Below are 18,976 nucleotides of genomic sequence, written 5' to 3' on the forward strand. Positions count from 1 at the left end.
TGTTTTGCTCAGTATCTTTTATTTCATTCCTTCTACTTACTTCGATTTTAGTTTTTTCTTCTTTTTCAAACTTCTTAAGGTGGAAGCTTAGATGATTGATTTTCAATCTTTATTTCCTTTGTAATACAAACACATAATGCTATTATTTTCCATGTAAGCTCTGCTTTAGCTGAACCTCACAAATTTTGCTATGCTCTGTTCTCATTGTCATTCTTTTAAAATATTTTCTAGTTTCCCTTGTGCTTTGCTTTTTGGCCCATCAACTATTTAGAACTGTGCAGCATAATTTCCAAATATTTGGGGACTTTCTAGATATCTCTGTTATTGATTTCTAATTTAATTGCTTTGTGGTCGGAGAACACACTATATGATATTAAGCCTTTGAAATTAATTGAGACCTGTATTATGAATTAGCACATGGTCTATCTTGGGAATGTTCTATAAGTATTCCAAAAAACCCCGTGTATTCTGCAGTTGTTGGGTCTTTTCGAAAAAGATCAATTAGGCAAAGTTAGCTGATCCAACTTCTCTATATCCTTACTAATTTTTTTGTCTACTTGTTCTATCAAAGACTGAGAGAGACCCCGAAGAACCTGGCACTTAGAATTAAAGATTTTTGAAGGAATATATGAAAATATACGATTTCTGTGAAATAAAAGATAAATAAAGGCGATGTCCAAAGGACTGAAATCTTACAATATTGGCCAGAAACTTCTGGACCCTGGGAGCCCCGTGTCAGGCACTTCTTGAACCCTGGAAGAGTGCAGCGAAGGGAAGAGGGCCCCTCTGGGAAGCAGTAGGAGTACGAGACACTGAAGGCAGAGAATCCTAACCACAAATACTGAACAAAAGTACACTATCCTTCAGAGCCCTCGGCAGTCTTCTCGCACCCCGGACACCCACACATGCGGTTCTTTGCGGCAGGATTGTCAGCCTTGCGGTCCTCAAAAGAAGCAGCACCCTCCCCACCAGACTTCGCAGCGCCGAAGCCTCGGTGTGCGTCAGCATAGCGCTCCGACGAGCCCGGGATCCGGATCTGAGGGCATCTAGGCACGCAGTGAGTATACGCAGCGCAAACCCCTGGATTTTCCGGGAGCGACCCTGGAGCGCGCATGTGCGGGCCCGACTTCCAGCTTGTCCCCTCCGGCGCTCCGTAGCGCTCCCTCGGCGAGCTCCACGTAGGCCGCGCAGGCGCCTTGGGCACACGCTCACCTGGTGTCGTTGTTGTCGCCGCCGCCGCCGCCGCAGGGGCTGGATGGGGGGCCGAGGCCAACCGGTGGCACCCAGAAAAGAGAGACGCGGCGGCGGCGACGCCGACACCCGCAAGACGAGTGTGCCGACCCGCCCGCGAGGCCAAGGAGGAGAGGCGAGGCCCGGCCCCCGCGGTTCCTGGTGTAGAGAACCCTCCGTCGCCGCCGCGGCCGGGTCTCTCAGAGCACTCGCCCTCAGGTCTCATTCACATTCAGGAACACGCGTTGCGCCATGTTCAAGAAACTGAAGCAAAAGATCAGCGAAGAGCAGCAGCAGCTCCAGCAGACGCTGGCCTCTACTCAGGTACTATGGCCGCCGCGCTCCCCTAGTTCCCTGACCTTTGACCTCTAACCTGAGGCTTCCCCCAGACCCCGGACTGGGAAAGAGCTCAAGGCGGTCCAGGTCCTCCGTGACTCCTGACCCGGGTCCCCCATCCCAAAACTCCGTTCTGGTTGTGGGGGTGGCTGGATTTGTGACACCTGACCTCTGGTAATTTTCCCTAATGCCCAACCCGGTCTGAGAATAAGTGAGAAGGGCTCCGATCTTGCATGATTTTTGACCCATATCGAAGGTTCCACCAACTAACCGAGACCCCAACTCAAGAGTGAGGGCGGAATGGGAAAACCAGGGTCCCTTGTAACATCTGATCTCTCAACTGAAGTCCCCTCTCTGATCCCCGACCCGAGATTGAGTACGGAGGGGCCCCTGGCCCGTGACGAAGTCTAATTCCAAACCCTCGTCCAGGCGTGAGGGCCAGGGGTCGAGCCATTCCTGCCCAGGCTGCTTGCAGGAGCATTGGGACCTGAAAGAGGTGGCGGTGTGGCCGGCGTCCAGCGCCCGCGGCTGTCACGAGTTAGTCACTTCGCATAACTTGGTTGATCCGGGACGGGCGGAGGGGCTGACACTGTGCGGCCCAGCAGGGCTTGCGCCTGTCCACAGCTCGGCTCTGCTTCTTCAAGTCTCGTTAATATTTGTTTTTCACGAACGCTGTTGCTTCAGGAAATGACGGTTTTCAGGAAAAAGGAGGCGTGTTAGTAGTGTTAATTTAAAGAAGCAGAAGCAGTTTCCTAAGCAGTTGTGATCGTGTGTTTGGGTGCTGGCAGCACGTGGTCCCTTCAGCATAGGGGAGGGCTTCTGCTAAATTCCTTCCCAGCCTTTCAGAGTCTCAACAGATGGAGCAAATCTCTCTCTTAACTTTAGAGTTTCTACAAGAAAGGCTGAGTTTTGACTAATTTGGAGGCATTTCTAAACATCTTTAACATAACATTCATCGTATGCAACTTTTAAATATAGCTAACTAATTAACAACTACTAAATCAAACAACTATTGAATTTATTCTGAAACTGTAAATTGAAGTTGTTCTCTAAAAATGTAAAGCTCCCCTAGAGTGAAACAGTGGTTGAGATGCATAGGTACATGGTACCGAAAGCTTGTTCATTCTCCCAAGTGAAACGTAAATAGTGATTAAGATTTCAGTACTAGAATTTTACTTTTCATACCATTTACCGCAAGCTTTTAAATTTTACGAAACACCATTATTTAAGAAACAAAGGAAAAACTAAAAATTGAGGTACAGTTGAGGAATGTGGGGAAACAGGCATGGTAGTGAATGTAAGGAACTCTATACATATCACTGATCCAGGATTCCACCTCTAGAAATTTATTCTAAGAAAATTTAGGATGTATTAAGCAGTTAGCCACATGGATTTTCACTTCAGTGTTGTTTTAATAGGTAAAATCTGGCCAAAAATGTTCAACGCTAGAAAATTGGTTAAACACGTTATATTAGATAGTTATTCCGCAGCCTTAAAAAAATGCCATCATTTATTAGGTTCTTACTCTATGCTAGGCATTTTGCTTGTATTATTTTGTTTAATTCTCACATAACTCTACAACTTAGAGAATCTTTCATACATGGAGTGAGGCTCAAAGGGGTTAAGTAACCTGCCTGATGTCACACAGCTAGAGTTATAGCCTACAGAGACGTAGGCTCTAACTTGTAGTAAAAGATTGAAAAAGAGTGTGTAGGGGCTTCCTTTGTGGGGAAAGTATGTATATAAGTGTGTATATATATATATATACACACAGAAATAGTGAAAATAGTTTAAGAAGAATATGCTCCAAGGTGCTCATTCTTTTTCTTATTTGTAATACTATCTTTTTTTAATGAGCTTTAACAAAGGGAGGATGTCTTTAGAATGATAGTAAAAGAGCTAGTTAAAAGATAATGTATTAGAGCTCCCAGTTTCTATGGGTTGATGCCTCTGGTGAGACAGTGCATGTGGAGCAAATAATATCACCTTGTATACAAAAGATTTAAAACAATCCTCTTTGATAACATATATTTATTTATTCAGAATGCCAGAGTAAATTGTTAGTGATCAACTGCTGATAGAAACTTGATTATTTTCTGGTCTTGATCCTCAGCTATTCAGAACCCTTCAAGTTGAGAAGTTCTGGATTTATTTGTTTATTTATTTTGTTTATTTATTTTTGGCTGCATTGGGTCTTCCTTGTTGCGCACGGGCTGTCTCTAGTTGTGGCGAGTGGGGGTTACTCTTCGTTGTGGTGTGCGGGCTTCTCATTGTGGTGGCTTCTCTTGTTGCAGAGCATGGACTCTAGGCATGCGGGCTTCGGTAGTTGTGGCACACGGGCTCAGTAGTTGTGGCGCACGGGCTTAGTTGCTCTGAAGCATGTGGGACCTTCCCAGACCAGGGATCGAACCGGTGTCCCCTGCATTGGCAGGCAGATTCTTAACCATTACACCACCAGGGAAGTCCCGAAGTTCTGGATTATTGTTTTCAGAGTTAAGGATTTCTTTCAAGCATGAATTAAACAAATATTTTTTGATGGGACAGTCCTTTTATAACAGATTACGCATATCCTTGTTTTCTTGTGCAAAGGATCCTGAATTTGTATAATATTATCAATGTCTTCATTTTTGAGTATGAATTATTTTGTGATGAAGGCACCGTGCCCTCAGGAATTTAATGGGGTGTGAAAGACAATTCCCTTTTACCCACTCAGGAGGATTTATTTGTTTTTGGTCTACTTTTTGTAATTACTTTGTAGCCTCGCTTGCTATCTGCCCAGTGTCATTCTTCCAGCTTCTGAATTGTTTGGGCTTTAAATCAAGACAAGACACTAAACTTCTAAAATTTTGTGTAAAATAAGGGCAAGTACCTAAGAGATTCTTTAGTGTATATTAGTGTATTAACACAAATTTTGAGACATTTGTTTCGAGATTTTGGAGGCCTGTGTGTGCATACTTCCTGGTTCTTAGCTTGCTTTCCAGAGGGGAGATTGCCTGATAGGGATGTTTCAAGTAGAGTGAGTTGTCAGGTGTTCATAATTATGGGAGAAATGAATGATTTGCATCATAATATTTGCAAAACTTTTCAGTAATAGTAATAGTGATGGTGTTAGTAACACTGTAAGGATCCCTTAAGTTTTTGAAAGCATTCAGTAAAAGACAGCCTTCTGGGGCTTCCGTGGTGGCGCAGTGGTTGGGAGTCTGCCTGCCAATGCAGGGGACACGGGTTCGAGCCCTGGTCTGGGAAGATCCCACATGCCGCGGAGCAACTAGGCCCGTGAGCCACAACTACTGAGCCTGCGCGTCTGGAGCCTGTGCTCCGCAACAGGAGAGGCCGCGATGGTGAGAGGCCTGCGCACCGCGATGAGGAGTGGCCCCTGCTTGCCACAGCTGGGGGGGCCCTCGCACAGAGGCGAGGACCCAGCACAGCCAAAAATAAATAAATAAATAAATAAATAAACCCATTTAAAAAAAAGACAGCCTTCTGTAGTCCCCAGTCACTTCTCTTTGGTTGGTGCTAAGATTATTTGAACCCTTCTTTGGCAGATATTATTTTAAGTAAACATTTGTTCAATTCTGATGATGACGTGAAGCCTAATAACTAATTAAGAATAAAATTTAAAAATTTCAAATCAAGTTCCATTTAATATATATATTTTTAAGATTTATTTATTATTTATTTATTTTATTTATTTTTGGCTGCGTCGGGTCTTAGTTGCGGCACAGGGGATCTTCGTTGAGGCATGTGGGATCTTTTGTTGCAGCCCGTGGCTTCTCTCTAGTTGCGGTGCGCGGGCTTCTCTCTAGTTGTGGTGTGCGGGTTTTCTTTTCTCTAGTTGTGGCGCGCAGGCTCCAGAGCGCATGGGCTCTGTAGTTTGCAGCACACGGCTTAGTTGCCCCGCGACATGCTGGATCTTAGTTCTCTGACCAGGGAGCGAACCCGTGTCCCCTGCATTGTAAGGCGGATTCTTTACCAGTGGACTGCCAGGGAAGTCCCTCCATTTAATATTTTTTTAACAACAAATATCTACTTAGATTTTTTAATTCCTTACAGAATGAATTTGATAAAAATTATTAAAAAGTAATATAGAATACTTTCTAACTTCTTAGGATATATGTAGTGCCATGAATAAAAATATTTTTTAACATTTTCAGCCTTTTTCAAATATTACTGAAACTTAAAAATTATAAAAAGCACAGGCACAAATGGACAATTGTACGATTCCACTTGTATGGGGTACCTAGATTAGTCAATTTTATAGAGACAAAAAATAGAATGGTGGTTGCCAGGGGCTGGAGAGGGGAGGGGGAAGTGGAGAATTACTGTTTAATGAGAACAGAGTTTCAGTTTGGGAGGATGAAAAAGTTCTGGAGATGGATAGTGGTGATGGTTGCACAACAGTGTAAATATAATTAATACCACTGAACTGTACACCTACAAATGTTTAAAATGGTAACTTTTATGTTATGTATACTTTACCACACAAAAAAAATTAAATTAAAAAGAAAGCAAAATGTGGGCCTACCCCAAACCTGAAGAATTACAGCTTTTTTAGAGTGGGGCCTCAAAATAATAGTTTATGTAACAGAAATTTTTTAAAAATTCCACAGACAGCAGAGGAAAGAGTCGCCTTCTGAAGGAACATAGGCTTTTTGTAAATGCCACTTGGCAAAATAACTAGCCTCAATCTAAAAAGCATAACTCCCAGAGAGAACATTTAGATCAGAAAAATCAGAATGTCTTGAGTGTTTATAAATCTGTATTTTGACCAGGGAGCATAGAGTGCCTATTTGTATTACTTTATATAGAATATACATTAAGTTCTCATGTTTTAAATAATTTAAACATATATATAAACAAACTTGTTCATGTGATTTAAAAAATCTTTGTGAAAACTTGAATAGGGTAAGGGCCATACAAAGTTCTCTCATCTGCTTCTTAGTTTGATAGGAAGAGCTGGAGGAAAAAAATTCTGAGAGAGTCTTTGTCTCTGTAGCTTTTGGGATGAATTAACCCAATTTGTTAAACTGTGATGTTCAAAGACCCCAAGACATAGATGCAAATTATACATACCTTAACTTTACATCCCACGGAAGCTGTAGGCAGATTCAAAAGTGCATCTTCCTGGGCCCAGGTGAGAAAGCAGGGCTGGAAACTTTGATGTAGAAATTCAGTTAATGTGTTGATAAAGGTCAGGGCTCTTAAAAGTATAGGATTTTAACTAACAGCATTTGGCTTCTTCACCTTCTAAATCACAAAATATTAGGAAGACGTTCTCACTTAAACATTTATTTGGCTAGCTATTAAATTCCAGGTTGAAAAATTCCCCTCAGACCGTTGACTGTTTTTCTTCCTTATCTTCTAGCATCCTGTGTGCAGATGAAAAGTCTAATTCCAAATTGTTCTTTCTTTATTGGTAGTTACTTGATCTTTGAATCTTTTCTTTTTTCCTTGATGCTAGAAAATTTCCAGTTTTCTTCTTCTATTTTTTTTTAGTCCCCCTCCTTTTTTAAAAAAATATTTATTGATTTATTTATTTACTGGCTGCGTTGGGTCTTCGTTGCTGCACGCGGGCTTTCTCTAGTTGCTGCGAGCGGGGGCTACTCTTCGTTGCAGTGCACGGGCTTCTCATCACAGTGGCTTCTCTTGTTGCAGAGCACGGGCTCTAGGTGTGCAGGCTTCAGTAGTTGTAGCATGCGGGCTCAGTAGTTGTGGCTCGCAGGCTCTAGAGCACAGGCTCAGTAGTTGTGGCGCACGGGCTTAGTTGCTCCGCGGCATGTGGGATCTTCCTGGACCAGGGCTCAAACCCATGTCCCCTGCATTGACAGGCGGATTCTTAACCACTGTGCCACTAGGGAAACCCTAATCATATATTTAATTTCCACAAATAATAACACTAGTCAACACTGGATAGTTATTTTTAGCCAGGTGCTTTCTTGGTGCATTGCATGTATTAACTAAATTAATACATGAAATAATAAAAGGTGTGGATTTGTATTATACCCATTTTACAGATAAGAAATTGAGGCCTAGGGAGGTTAAGTAACTTGTCTGTGGTAGACAGCTAGTACGACACAGCTAAGTGGTAGAGCCGAGATATGAACCCAGGCAGTCTTGCTCTAAAGCCCATTCTCTTAACCAGAGTACTGCGCTTGTTGCTTTGTTTCAGTTTTCAGTAGCAGCTTGTGTTTTAACGGAAACTAGAGCTTCTCAAAACTCTTGCAGGATAAGTGTTATATATTATACGTACATACATATTTAAGTTCCCTTCCTTGATTTATCTGATTGCTCTGGGTTACTTGTTATATTTCTTCATACTTGTCATCGTTTATCTTTTTTCTTTTTTTTGAGAAAAATGTCTTGTTATTATTGGTTGTTTGTTTATATTTATGAATACCTAGTGGGTGGTTTATTTCGGTAGCTAACATGGGTTTTCTCTGCTCTTACCTGCTACTCTCCTGTGTGGAGGGCCAGCCAAAACACAGAGAGTCCTGCTTTGAAAGGTGACCATACGATTTATTATCCAAACGTTCTTATGAATGAACGGGGACGCTACTGGCAGTTATCTTGGAACATAAACTGGCATGAACTGGGTGGGACTGGGATTGCCTTGGTCAGACTGGGGCGTATTGTTACCCTGCTGCTTTGTGGTACCAGCCCCTGCTATTGGAGCGCTAACTCCTCCAAGGTATTGCTCTTTATATTTGGCTGTTACTGTTGTCTGGAGATCTATTTGGGTTGGGGGAGGCTGACCCCACGTACCTGTTTGTCTTGCAGACACTTAACACATTGCTGAGAGCAGTAATCTCCCTTTAGAGTGTCTAAAACTGTGATTTTTTTTCTTCCTGTTGCAGAAAGTTGCTGCTGCCTCTCCCGCAGCCTTCTGTGCGTGTTTAGGGTTATGGCTACCTTTGCCCTGATTTTTCCACCAGTTTGAATTCTTTTGCCTTTGAGTCTTCAAAAATTTATTTTCTTTTTGCCTGTGGTGTTCTCTCTCTTGTTCTAGAGTGTTAATCTGTCTGCTTTTCTAATTTTTTTTAACCTTCATTTCAATGGGTTTTGGGTTTTGGGGAGGAAGAGAAGTAAACAGTGTTTATTATTGCATTGTGCTGGACATCCAGTGGACGCTTTAAGTGTGGTGACTCCTGTGCTTAAATTCTTGGAAACTTTTAGGTATTATTTCTTTGAAAATTCCCTCCCCTTTGTTTTTTCTCTTCTGTCCTGAAATTCCAGTTAGTTAGCTTTTGTGCCTTCAGGATAGATTCTCATTTATTATTTTTTACCCTTTATGGTCTATTTTTATTTTTTTGTTCTGTTTTTGAGAGTGTGCTTCAATTTAACTCTTCAGTTGAATTTTTTGTTTTATATATTTATTTATTGAAGTATAGTTGATTTACAATGTTGTGTTAGTTTTCTTCAATTGAATTTTTAATTTTGGCTACTCTATTTTTAAATTTCCCAAGGCTGTTTCTTATTGTCTTTTGCTTTTTCATAGCATTGCTCTTGATGTACTGATATATCTTTTCTCTCTCTGAGAATAATGGGGATTTTTTTTCTTTTGTTTTCTTTTAATCTTTATTGTGTTAGGGTTTTTTAAAAAAAAATTGTTTATTTATTTATTTACTTATTTACTTGGCTGTGCTGGGTCTTAGTTGTGGTGTGCGGGATCTAGTTCCCTGACCAGGGACTGAACCGGGACCCCTGCATTGGGAGCATGGAGTCTTAACCACTGGACCACCAGGGAAGTGCCGTGTTTGTTTTTTGGTTTTGGGGTTTTTTTTCTTCTTGTTTTTGGCTCCCTCTTACATTGGAAATTTTCTTTATTGAGTGCTCTGGGCTATCTATTCATATTTGAGGGCGAGGCACTAACAATCTGATGCTATTTGGAAGTAGCATGTGATTGACACTGGGGCTCACTGGTGGGTGGCAAGCTGTAAACTGGTTTTATTGTTGGGAGAAATATCTACATGTTGGTAACCAGAGGCCTAGCTGCCAACTTTCTGGAAGCAGGTCTGAGAAGGACTGCTGGAGGTTCCACTGTTCACTGTGCAGAATATTGCCTAATCTGCTCAGTTTAGTCACACACTTTGCCCTTCTCTCCTGTCTTACTGTGGTGCTTGGTTTCACCCAGTTTAAAGCCTCATTGGCTCCAGAAAATAAACCTCTGTTTCTTCAGAGGCTATGTAAGGTGGGACAGGGGACCTGGGGACTCTTTCAGCCAATCTTTCTGGTTTTGATCCTGTCTCATCTTGCTTTATAACTTTTGCTTTAAGTCCTAAGTCTTTTTAGGGTTCTGGGGATGAAAATAGGCTTCTTCTCATCACTATTCCCTTCTCCATGGGGTTGTAGTGGTGTCAGCAGTACTGTTACTTTAGTATTCTTTCATTCACATCCAATCTTCTGAAAATTGGTTGAAATTTAACTCTTTGGGAAGGAGAGAAAATAGGAACATATGTAGCCAATCTACTATGTTTAACTAGAAGTCTCCTTAAATTACTTCTGAATGAGTGGATTTCGCCACATTAAAGGGCTGTTTTTGAGAGGTAAGCATTTATAACATAAATAGCAATATTTCATTTCCAGCACTACTATTTAGATGTCAGGATGTGGAAGGTACTTTATTACAGACATAATAGAAAGCTCTAATAATTTTGATAACTAGTAAATAGAGGTTTATGTGAAGCATTAACTCCCAGTTACTTTGGCCATTCCTTTATAGCTGGGATGTCGGATGGATTTGGCAGAGACTTTCAGGAGTGCTGTGGTGAGAAGGAGTGTACGGCTATGTCCTTGCCATGATTGATTACCATGGGTGTGGGAGGGAGAAGTGAAGCCAGATGTTTGTTATGCTTGTGTAAGAGTAACATCTCATCTATTGGGGGCATAACTTGAGAACTGAGTAGTGTCAAAAGGCCTCTAAGCAGCCAAAATTTTAACGTCACTAACTTCACATTCCATAGTTAATGTATGTTGTTCATAAGAATACTTTAAAAAATCCCTCACTTAGAGCTTCCTTATGCTTATTTTGTCTACAATTCCAATAAATGTAGTTATCTAGCTTCTAAACTAGTAGCAGGCTAAAATGGACAGAGAAGATATACTACAAGTAGCATATTGACAGGAATGACAACTGACCTAGAAAATGTTAAATTATATTCGATTTCCTTTTATATTTGAAAACTAGAATTAGTTATTTTCAGAAAGGTGAAACCTGAGTTCAGAAAAGTGTAGATTCAAAATGGTCAAACCTCATTGTTATCTCCAAACCCCTTCAGGTATTAGTGAGGTTTAACCATCTTGAATCTGTAACTTTAGATAGATATCTATCTAACAATTCAGCTATTTTGAGTAATTCTTTCTATGAAAACTCCCAGATAATAGAGCCCCTTATGGAATAAACTATGATTAACAGAGTTTTGACTTTAGTGTAGAACTTCCCAGTAATGTGAATGTCCAAAATTTGTGTTTTTGTTATCTTTAGATTTTGTTGTTCAGCCTAGAATTAATGCTTTCTAATTTCTATTTTGTGGTATATTTAAAATATATTAGATATATTTGATGTATTCTAGATTTAATAGTTAGTGGCCATGTTTATCAACATTGTTCTTATACAGACAACATGGTATGATGAAAGCAGTTCAGGTGGGTTGTGGAATCTGTGGATTGGGATCAGCTTTTTTTTTTTTTTTTAAATGAAAGACTAGATTAGGTCAAAATGTGGCATCTTATGTTGTAAAGGTTAAGGTTTCGTAAAACTTGTTTTAGAAGTGTCTGTGTGAAAAGGATGTTGTTGTTTTACTGTGGGTCCCAGTGAAAAAAATTTGAGAAACAGTGATCCAAAGAATACTGGGGAAGTGGATGAGGGGCTCAGAAGACCTGTTTGCTAACCCAGATGCTGCAGTATGCAACCTGATCAAGCCACATAAGCACTGTGAGCTTCTTACTTTCTTGTCAGGGAATTGGGGATGATAACTGTCCTGTTTACCTTGCAGATTGGTTGTGAGAATCAAAAGAGAAAGTATTTGAAAGCATTTGTAGCTATAGAACGCTTCTTTATTTAACAGAGCCTGCTAAGGTGCTGTGCTGGTGTTGCATTTGTCTTGAAGGGTAGATATAGTCTCTGTACCATAGGGTTGAGAGACAGTTACTCCTGGTGTGGTGGGAGTGTGAGAGGATCAGGGTGACATCTGATAGAGTCTTGATGGGTAATGAAAAGTCATGGTGTTCAAGGCTTATTATTCCTAAAGGTGACTGTACTAGTTTCCTAATGTTACATAACACATTACCACAACCTTGCTGCCTAATAACCCAGTTATTGTTTCACAATCTGTGTGTCAGAAGTCTGGCATGACATGACTGGCTTCCCTGCTCAGGGTCTCACAAGACTAAGATCAACTATTGTCCAAACTGTGTTCTCATCTGGAGGTGAGGGTCCTCTTCCATGCTCACGTGGTCGTGGTAGAATTTAGTCCTTTGTGGTTGTAGGACAGAGGTCCTTATTTCTTGCTGGCTGTTGAGCGGGACCACTTTCAGCTCCTAGGCCTGCCCACAGTTCCTTGCCACTTGGCCCCCACAGGCCTTTTGCTTTCTTTCAGGGTAGCAGGAGTACATCTCTCTGCTTTCTAGTGCTGCCTCTGCACTCTGGGCTCATTTGAAGGGCTTGTGTGATTAGGTTGGACCCATCCAGACAATCTCCTTTCAGTTAACTCAGAGTCAACTGGTTTGTAACCTTAAATATACCTGCAGAAACCTTTTTGCTATGTAAGGTAAGATAATCAGGGCAGTGATAATCTCATATTCACAAGGTGAGGGTCATTTGGGTTCATCTTCAAATTCTGCATACCACAGTGACTAAAATGGGTTTTTTTATACTGAAGTTGAGGGCTATGGTCAATTAATAATCAGTTAGTTGGCAATAAAAATATTAATTGTGAGCCTGGTTATAGCCATCAGGTTTTTTTGGTAAATAGCCATGAGAAATCGGAAGACAGATTTCTAAGCTATGAGAATTAATTAGACCAAATTTAGTTTGAAGGAATCTAAATCCTTATATATTTTGAAGTGAGGATAGCCTGTTAAAGATCCAGGACTTTGGGATAAACACTCAAGTACAGTTAGTTTTTTATGCATGTTTTATACTTTACAGTCATATCCATTCCCTCATGTGTTCCTTACTTTTGCAACTCCAGAGGAAGATCTACAAGCCATCAGGCCAAACCTTGCCATGTGGTACTACTTTTCGGAGGACAGTGTGTGTTAGAACCTCTTCTTTAACTTTATAAACCCCAACATTTGATTTTGCCGGTTTATCCAGAGCTGATGAGGCTCCAATTACAATTAGGCTCACATGAGGCCAAAGTAAAAAGACATAGTGCCACTTAAAAAAATTCACAGTGGAGGTGTACTTTTCAAGTGATTTCAAGGTCCCTGTCTGAAGTAGCCCTGTCCTGGCATCTGGGCATTTGGAAAGCTGAGTTATTAACCCCCAAATTTTTTAGATATGATGGCATCACAACAGAGAGGGTTAGCTAAGAGCTATATCCTTTAGCCTAGTATTACTTCTCTAATCACTTTCCTAACTTTTTGCCCTCTCATTGGCCCTTTTATTTTATTTATTTATTTTTTGGTCTATTTTTAAAAATATTTATTTATTTATTTATTTATTTAATTTTTTTGGCTGCGTCGGGTCTTAGTTGCAACGTGCGGGTTCCTCTCTAGTTGTGGTGCGTGGGCTCCAGAGCATGTGGGCTCTGTAGTTGGGGCACGCGGGCTTAGTTGCCCCGTGGCATGTGGGATCTTAGGTCCCCAACCAGGGATTGAACCCGTGTCCCCTGCAGTGGAAGGTGGATTCTTAACCACTGAACTACCAGGGCAGTCCCGGTGGTCCTTTTATTAAAGGAGATATTACATACAACCATTTAAAAGTAGATGCAAATGGAGTTTCTCCCGGTCATAGTGGTAGTGTTTGAAACATCTACAGCCTTTGAAGCTGGCATGGTTTGAAATTTATGGCTCTAGGTGTGGGAAGGGTTATTGCACTTCCCTCAACTTCAGTGAGAACTGTTTCTGAAGTGCTTTGAATACTTAAGATTTTTGTTTCAGTCCTGGGTAAACTCTGTCCAGTGACTGCTTTCCCTTCCCATTTTCTAAGCACAATGTTGGCTTCATACATTTTCTAGACATTTAAAACATTGATAAGCTTCAGCTTTATTTCACATTCAACCATTTTGTTGCTTAAAATTCTAAGGCCTTACTGTTTCTGTTTTATCTTGATTGAGAAAGGGATATCTTATCCCCTAAGGTAACTGCTGCACATAGCTAATTCCTTCTGTCACATGTTGATTTTTCTGGTTCATCTTTTAGAAGGTATGTGTGTGCTGGAATTCTACGCTGTAAGCAACAGAACTCAGTCTAGCTAGTTAAGCAGAAAAGGGATCTATTAACGAATAGTTGGTGACTTACAGAATTTTCAGGAGGGCCTGAAAGTCTGGGCTGATTGCTCTGCTCAGCCACACTTGGGGGGCTGCACTAATAAGAATGTTGCAGCCGCCTCAGTTTGGCAGCATTGCATCTTGCACTGCACAGCTCTTATGAACGACTGCATGAAGCTCCGTGTCTCCATGTTCACCAGCTGATGAACTTTATTAATTTTGCATGTCTGTTTTCTCATATTACCCACTTATGACTCAGTGTCTTGTGTGGGTATGTTCATTGGTGGAGTTCAGGTCACCTGCCCTAGATGAAAAGAAGACTGGGGTGGTGAGTTTTCTGAGTTCTGACTTAAGCACTTATAAGAGCTGTTTAGAAAAAAAGGTTATTAAACTTTGTCATGTTTTGTTGATGTTTTCCCCTCCTCCCAATTAATCTATTCCTTTTGATTTCTGCTTCTGACATAAAAATCTCTTTCCCATTCAGAGATTATAGAAATAGACTCTCATATTTTCTCTTATATTTCAATTAAAAATCATTTAGATCTTTAATATAGCTTAAGTATGAAGTGAGGATCTGATTGATATTGCTCCCCCATATGGATGGCCATTTGTCCCAGCACCGTTTATTGAACATCTGTCTTGATTAGAAATGTTAGACTTATTGTAAACTGAATATGTATATGTGTGTGTAGAGTGTGTGTATCTGTGTGCAACATTCCTCATGACCTCTCTGTTCTAGCATAGCCACAGCAGTATGTACTGACTTGACAGATTAGCGTTCCATTTGTTCATTCAGTCATTTATTTAACAAATATTTATTAAATGCCTTTTTAGGTAGTGCTGTATAGACTACAAAAGGGTAAGACATTGAGACATTTCTTTGTGGAGATGAGTTAAGATCTGTCTTGTTATGGGTGATGGGGGGTCTTGAAGTTTTGGTTTTATACTTTTTGGACTGTTTTTAGCTCACCTTAGAGTACACCTCAGACTCCTAGTTTAAATTTGGGGCCCTTTCTCCTGTGGGTTTCTGTATAGGAGTCATGTGTTCCTTTACAGAGCAAATGGACTGGCATCTCAGTGTTGGGCTATGGTGTGCATGGTGTTCTCAAAGCAAGGCCCTTGACTAGAGAGATGTTTACCTGTGCAGTTCATTATATTGAATATTAGAGCTGGATGACACTTTAAAGATTGAATTGACAACCTTATTTTTTAATGAACTTTTAATTTTGGAATAATTTTGATTTATAGGAAAGTTGCAAAGATAGTACAGAGAGTTTTCATATACTTCTCATCTGGTTTCAGTTTCCCCTAATGTTATCATCTTTTAAATAAAATTTTATTTATTTATTTATTATTTTTGGCTCTGTTGGGTCTTCGTTGCTGCTCGTGGGCTTTCTCTAGTTGCGGTGAGCGGGGGCTACTCTTCTTTGCGGTATGCGGGCTTCGGTGGCTTCTCTTGTTGCGGAGCACGGGCTCTAGGTGTGTGGGCTTCAGTAGTTGTGGCACGCAGGCTCAGTAGTTGTGGCTAGCGGGCTGTAGAGCGCAGGCTCAGTAGTTGTGGCGTACAGGCTTAGTTGCTCCGCGGCACGTGGGATCTTCCTGGACCGGGGATTGAACCCGTGTCCCCTGCATTGGCAGGAGGATTCTTAACCACTGTGCCACCAGGGAAGTCCTAATGTTATCATCTTATGTTATCATCACGACCTTATTTTTGAGGTTAACGTTAGCCCTCAAAATGTTAATTTAGCTCAGATCATAGTTCTAGTTGGTGGCAGAATCAGACCAAGGACCCAGTAGGTAGCCTGGGTCTGCTAGTTGATTATGTTTCAGTTATCCTTTTCTGTTTTTCATGTATTTGCTCTTTTCCTTCCTTTCACTGGGTTCTTTGGGCATGGACTGTGAGAAGGACTACCTAGTACATAGTGCGCTCATCAATGTAGTCTTTCTAATTTGTGCAATAATTTTTAAATCTAGGCTTCCTCCAGTTCTTCAACGCCAACGAGAACCAGGAGCAGGACGTCTTCATTTACAGAGCAACTTGATGAAGGTACACCCAATAGAGAGGTAAGTTTGGAATTTCTTCTTCAATAAATCCTTTATAAGAAGCTTATTAATTTAAAATGTAATGCTACTGTTGATAACAAAATGGGAAATTACTTAGTTCCTAGGTATTGTTTTTTTTTTTAGTAACAATTTTTTTTTTGCAAATAGCAGTGTTGCTTTTGTAAAGTGTGTTTTCTTTGAATATCTTAATTTGAGAGGATAATATACTTTGCCTTTAATATTTGAAATTTTCAGAATGATTTGATAACAATTTGTTCAGCATAGCATTATGTGGGGAGAAGTCCTATATTTTCAAGCTAGTGATTGGAAACTATGAAGTAACTCCTAATTCCATGTGACTTGGAGCTGGCACTATAACTCAGATTAGATTTTTTTTCCAACTTTTTTTTGTTTCTGTGAAGGATTATAAGAGTCATGCAAGTAAAACATAAGTACACAAATCAGGGTAAAAAGAGGGTAAAAGAAAAAAGGGTAAAAAATAAATGCATAAATCAGTGAATTATTATGAAGTGAATCCCTATGACCCAGAAAAGGAACACTGCCAGCTCTGGAGTGCTGCTTCCCTTCCCCACAAAAGAGTACCGTCATCCTGACTTCTTGATATTTGCTTCCTTCTTTTTTTTAATTTTTTAAATTTTTATAGTACCACTTAAGTATGCTTTCTGTTGTTAACCTTATAGTTAAACCTTTGGGTTGTCTAGTTTTTGGCTATTATGAATTATGCTGCTGTGAACATTATTGTATATTTCTTTTGCTACACATGTTACCTGCATTTCTTTTGCTATGTACTTAGGAGTAGAATCACTGGGTTAAAAGGTATACATCGTTTTACCACTTTAGAAGGTAATGCCCATTGTTTTTTAGAATAGTTGTAGAATTTTACCTTCCCACCAGGAGTTTATGAAAGTCCTTGTTGCTCTATATCCTTGCTAGTCTTTAATTTCAGCCATTCTGGTGGGTGTGTAATGTTCTCTTATTATAGTTTTAATTTGCATTTCACTGATGACTAATAAGATTGAACATTTTTCACCTGTGTACTGATAACTTCTTTTGCGAAGTGCTTACTTAAGTCTCTTGCTCATTTTTCTATTGGTTTATCTTTGTCTTACTGATTTGTAGGAGTTCTTTTTTATTTAGTGTGGATAGGAGTTTTTTATTGGATACATGCCTTGCAAATATCTGCTTCCAGTCTGTGGCTTGCCTTTTACTCTCTTAATGGTGTCTTTTGAACAGAAGTTCTTAGTTTTAATGCATTCCAATTTATCAATATTTTATTTTATGGCTAGTGTTTTTTGTTTTTTAGTATTCTTTTCTTACCCTTCAGAGTATTTCCCATTATTATCCTGTTTTACCTTTCACATTTGGATCTGTACTCCATTTGGAAAAGATTTTTTTCAATATGGTGTGAGGTAGGGATCAAGTTTCACCACCGCCCCCCTCCCCACATAGCTATCCAGTTGTTCCATTCTTTCCATACTGCTATACTGTGCTACCTTTTTTTCAGAAACTAAGTGTCCATATTTGAGTGGATTTCTGGACTCTTGTTTCTGTTCTGTCATTTGCTTTGTCTTTGATCTGATCCCACACTGTCTTCATAACTATAGTTTTATATTAAATCTTGCCCTCATTAGAGCAGGTCTTGCATGTCTTTGTTTTAAAGCCAGAATTCCATAGACTGGGTGGCTTAATCAACAGACATTTATTTCTTAGAGTTCTGGAGGCTGGGCAGTCCAGGATTAAGGTGCCAACAGATTCATTATCTGGTGAGGGCCCTCTTCCTGATTTGCACACAGCTGTCATCTCATGATGTCCTAGCATGACCTTTCTTTGTTGCATGCACCTAGGGAGAGATGGAAGAGTGGGGAGGCAGCTCTCTTGTCTCTTTCTCTTTTATAAGGACAGTAATCCCATCATGAGGGCCCTGCCCTCATTACCTTTTAACTGTAATTACCTCCCAAAGGCTCTGCCTCCAAATACCATCACTTAATATCCTTGGGGGTTAGGGCTTCAATATATGAGTTTTGGGGGACATACGCAGTCCATAGCACTCCTACCTTCTTCTTCTTGAATGTCTTAGTAATTCTTGTACCGTTCCATTAATTCCATATAAATTTTAGAATCAGATTTTCAAGTCTTACAAAACAAACTCAAAACAAACCAAAATAAAATACAGCGCTGACAACAAAGAAACAAACCTGTAGAGATTTTTACTGGGGTTGCATTGACTCTATAGATTAGTTTGGGAAAAGTCTCAATATTATGAGTCAAATTTTATAATCTTTTTGATATTATAAGTAGTACTGGATTGAGCATTTTACATAATGCCTAAGTTACAGTGCTGTTTTTCTTTAGGACAGATTTCTAAGAGTGGGATTGCTGGGTGGTAGGGTATATGCAAATTAAAAAATTTGAAAGATTTTTCCAAACTGCCTTGATGTTACTTTAAAACATAATTTTTTAAAACCTTTATTTAATAGATGTTGATAGCAAAATAAACTTAAAAACTTCATAGTAGTTTTTGCATTCAAAGTTAATGGCATATATACTGTGTCTTTGGTTTATGTATTTAAATGATCTGACAAAGTACATAAGAGTATAAAGTATATGTATACTTTCTTTGAGATCTTATTTTCTTATGCATTATTTGCAATATTGCAATTCTTTAATTTTATGATTTCAAGTTTAATGGTGTTGAACTTAGTTTATATGTGTAACCAGTTGGAATGAAAGCTGCAGTACTGAGTAGTGAAAACACTTTTTGCAGTCAGTGTTAATGGCATCATTCCTATACTTACTATATTGGTTGATATTATGGTATATTGGTTTACATATAATATAGTAGAAACCTTGAAAACAACTTGTTGATTGTTACTATTGCTTTTTAAACAAAGATTTATCTAAGATGCTTTAAAACA

The 18,976-nt window shown here is 39.8% G+C and overlaps 1 protein-coding gene across 7 annotated transcripts in view; it reads left to right on the forward strand.

Moving 5' to 3' along the window:
- Positions 1–1,205: 1,205 nt before the first annotated feature.
- GOLGA4 (golgin A4) overlaps positions 1,206–18,976 on the forward strand; it is a 112,022-nt gene continuing 94,251 nt past the window's right edge. For 4 of the 7 annotated variants that reach the window (XR_014250769.1, XR_014250770.1, XR_014250771.1 and 1 more), the window contains exons 1-2: positions 1,211–1,554; positions 15,972–16,061. Coding sequence is in view for 3 of the 7 variants with exons in the window: in XM_082412708.1 (XP_082268834.1) it covers positions 1,483–1,554; positions 15,972–16,061 (162 nt within the window). In the remaining 4 variants the exon portion in view is untranslated. Of the gene's footprint in view, positions 1,555–15,971; positions 16,062–18,976 lie in introns of all 7 variants that reach the window. The other 3 variants (XR_014250772.1, XM_082412709.1, XM_082412710.1) reach the window with 2 other exon arrangements.

This window comes from Balaenoptera physalus (genome assembly GCF_965194825.1).
Source record: "Balaenoptera physalus genome assembly, chromosome: 11".
Lineage (NCBI taxonomy): Eukaryota > Metazoa > Chordata > Mammalia > Artiodactyla > Balaenopteridae > Balaenoptera > Balaenoptera physalus.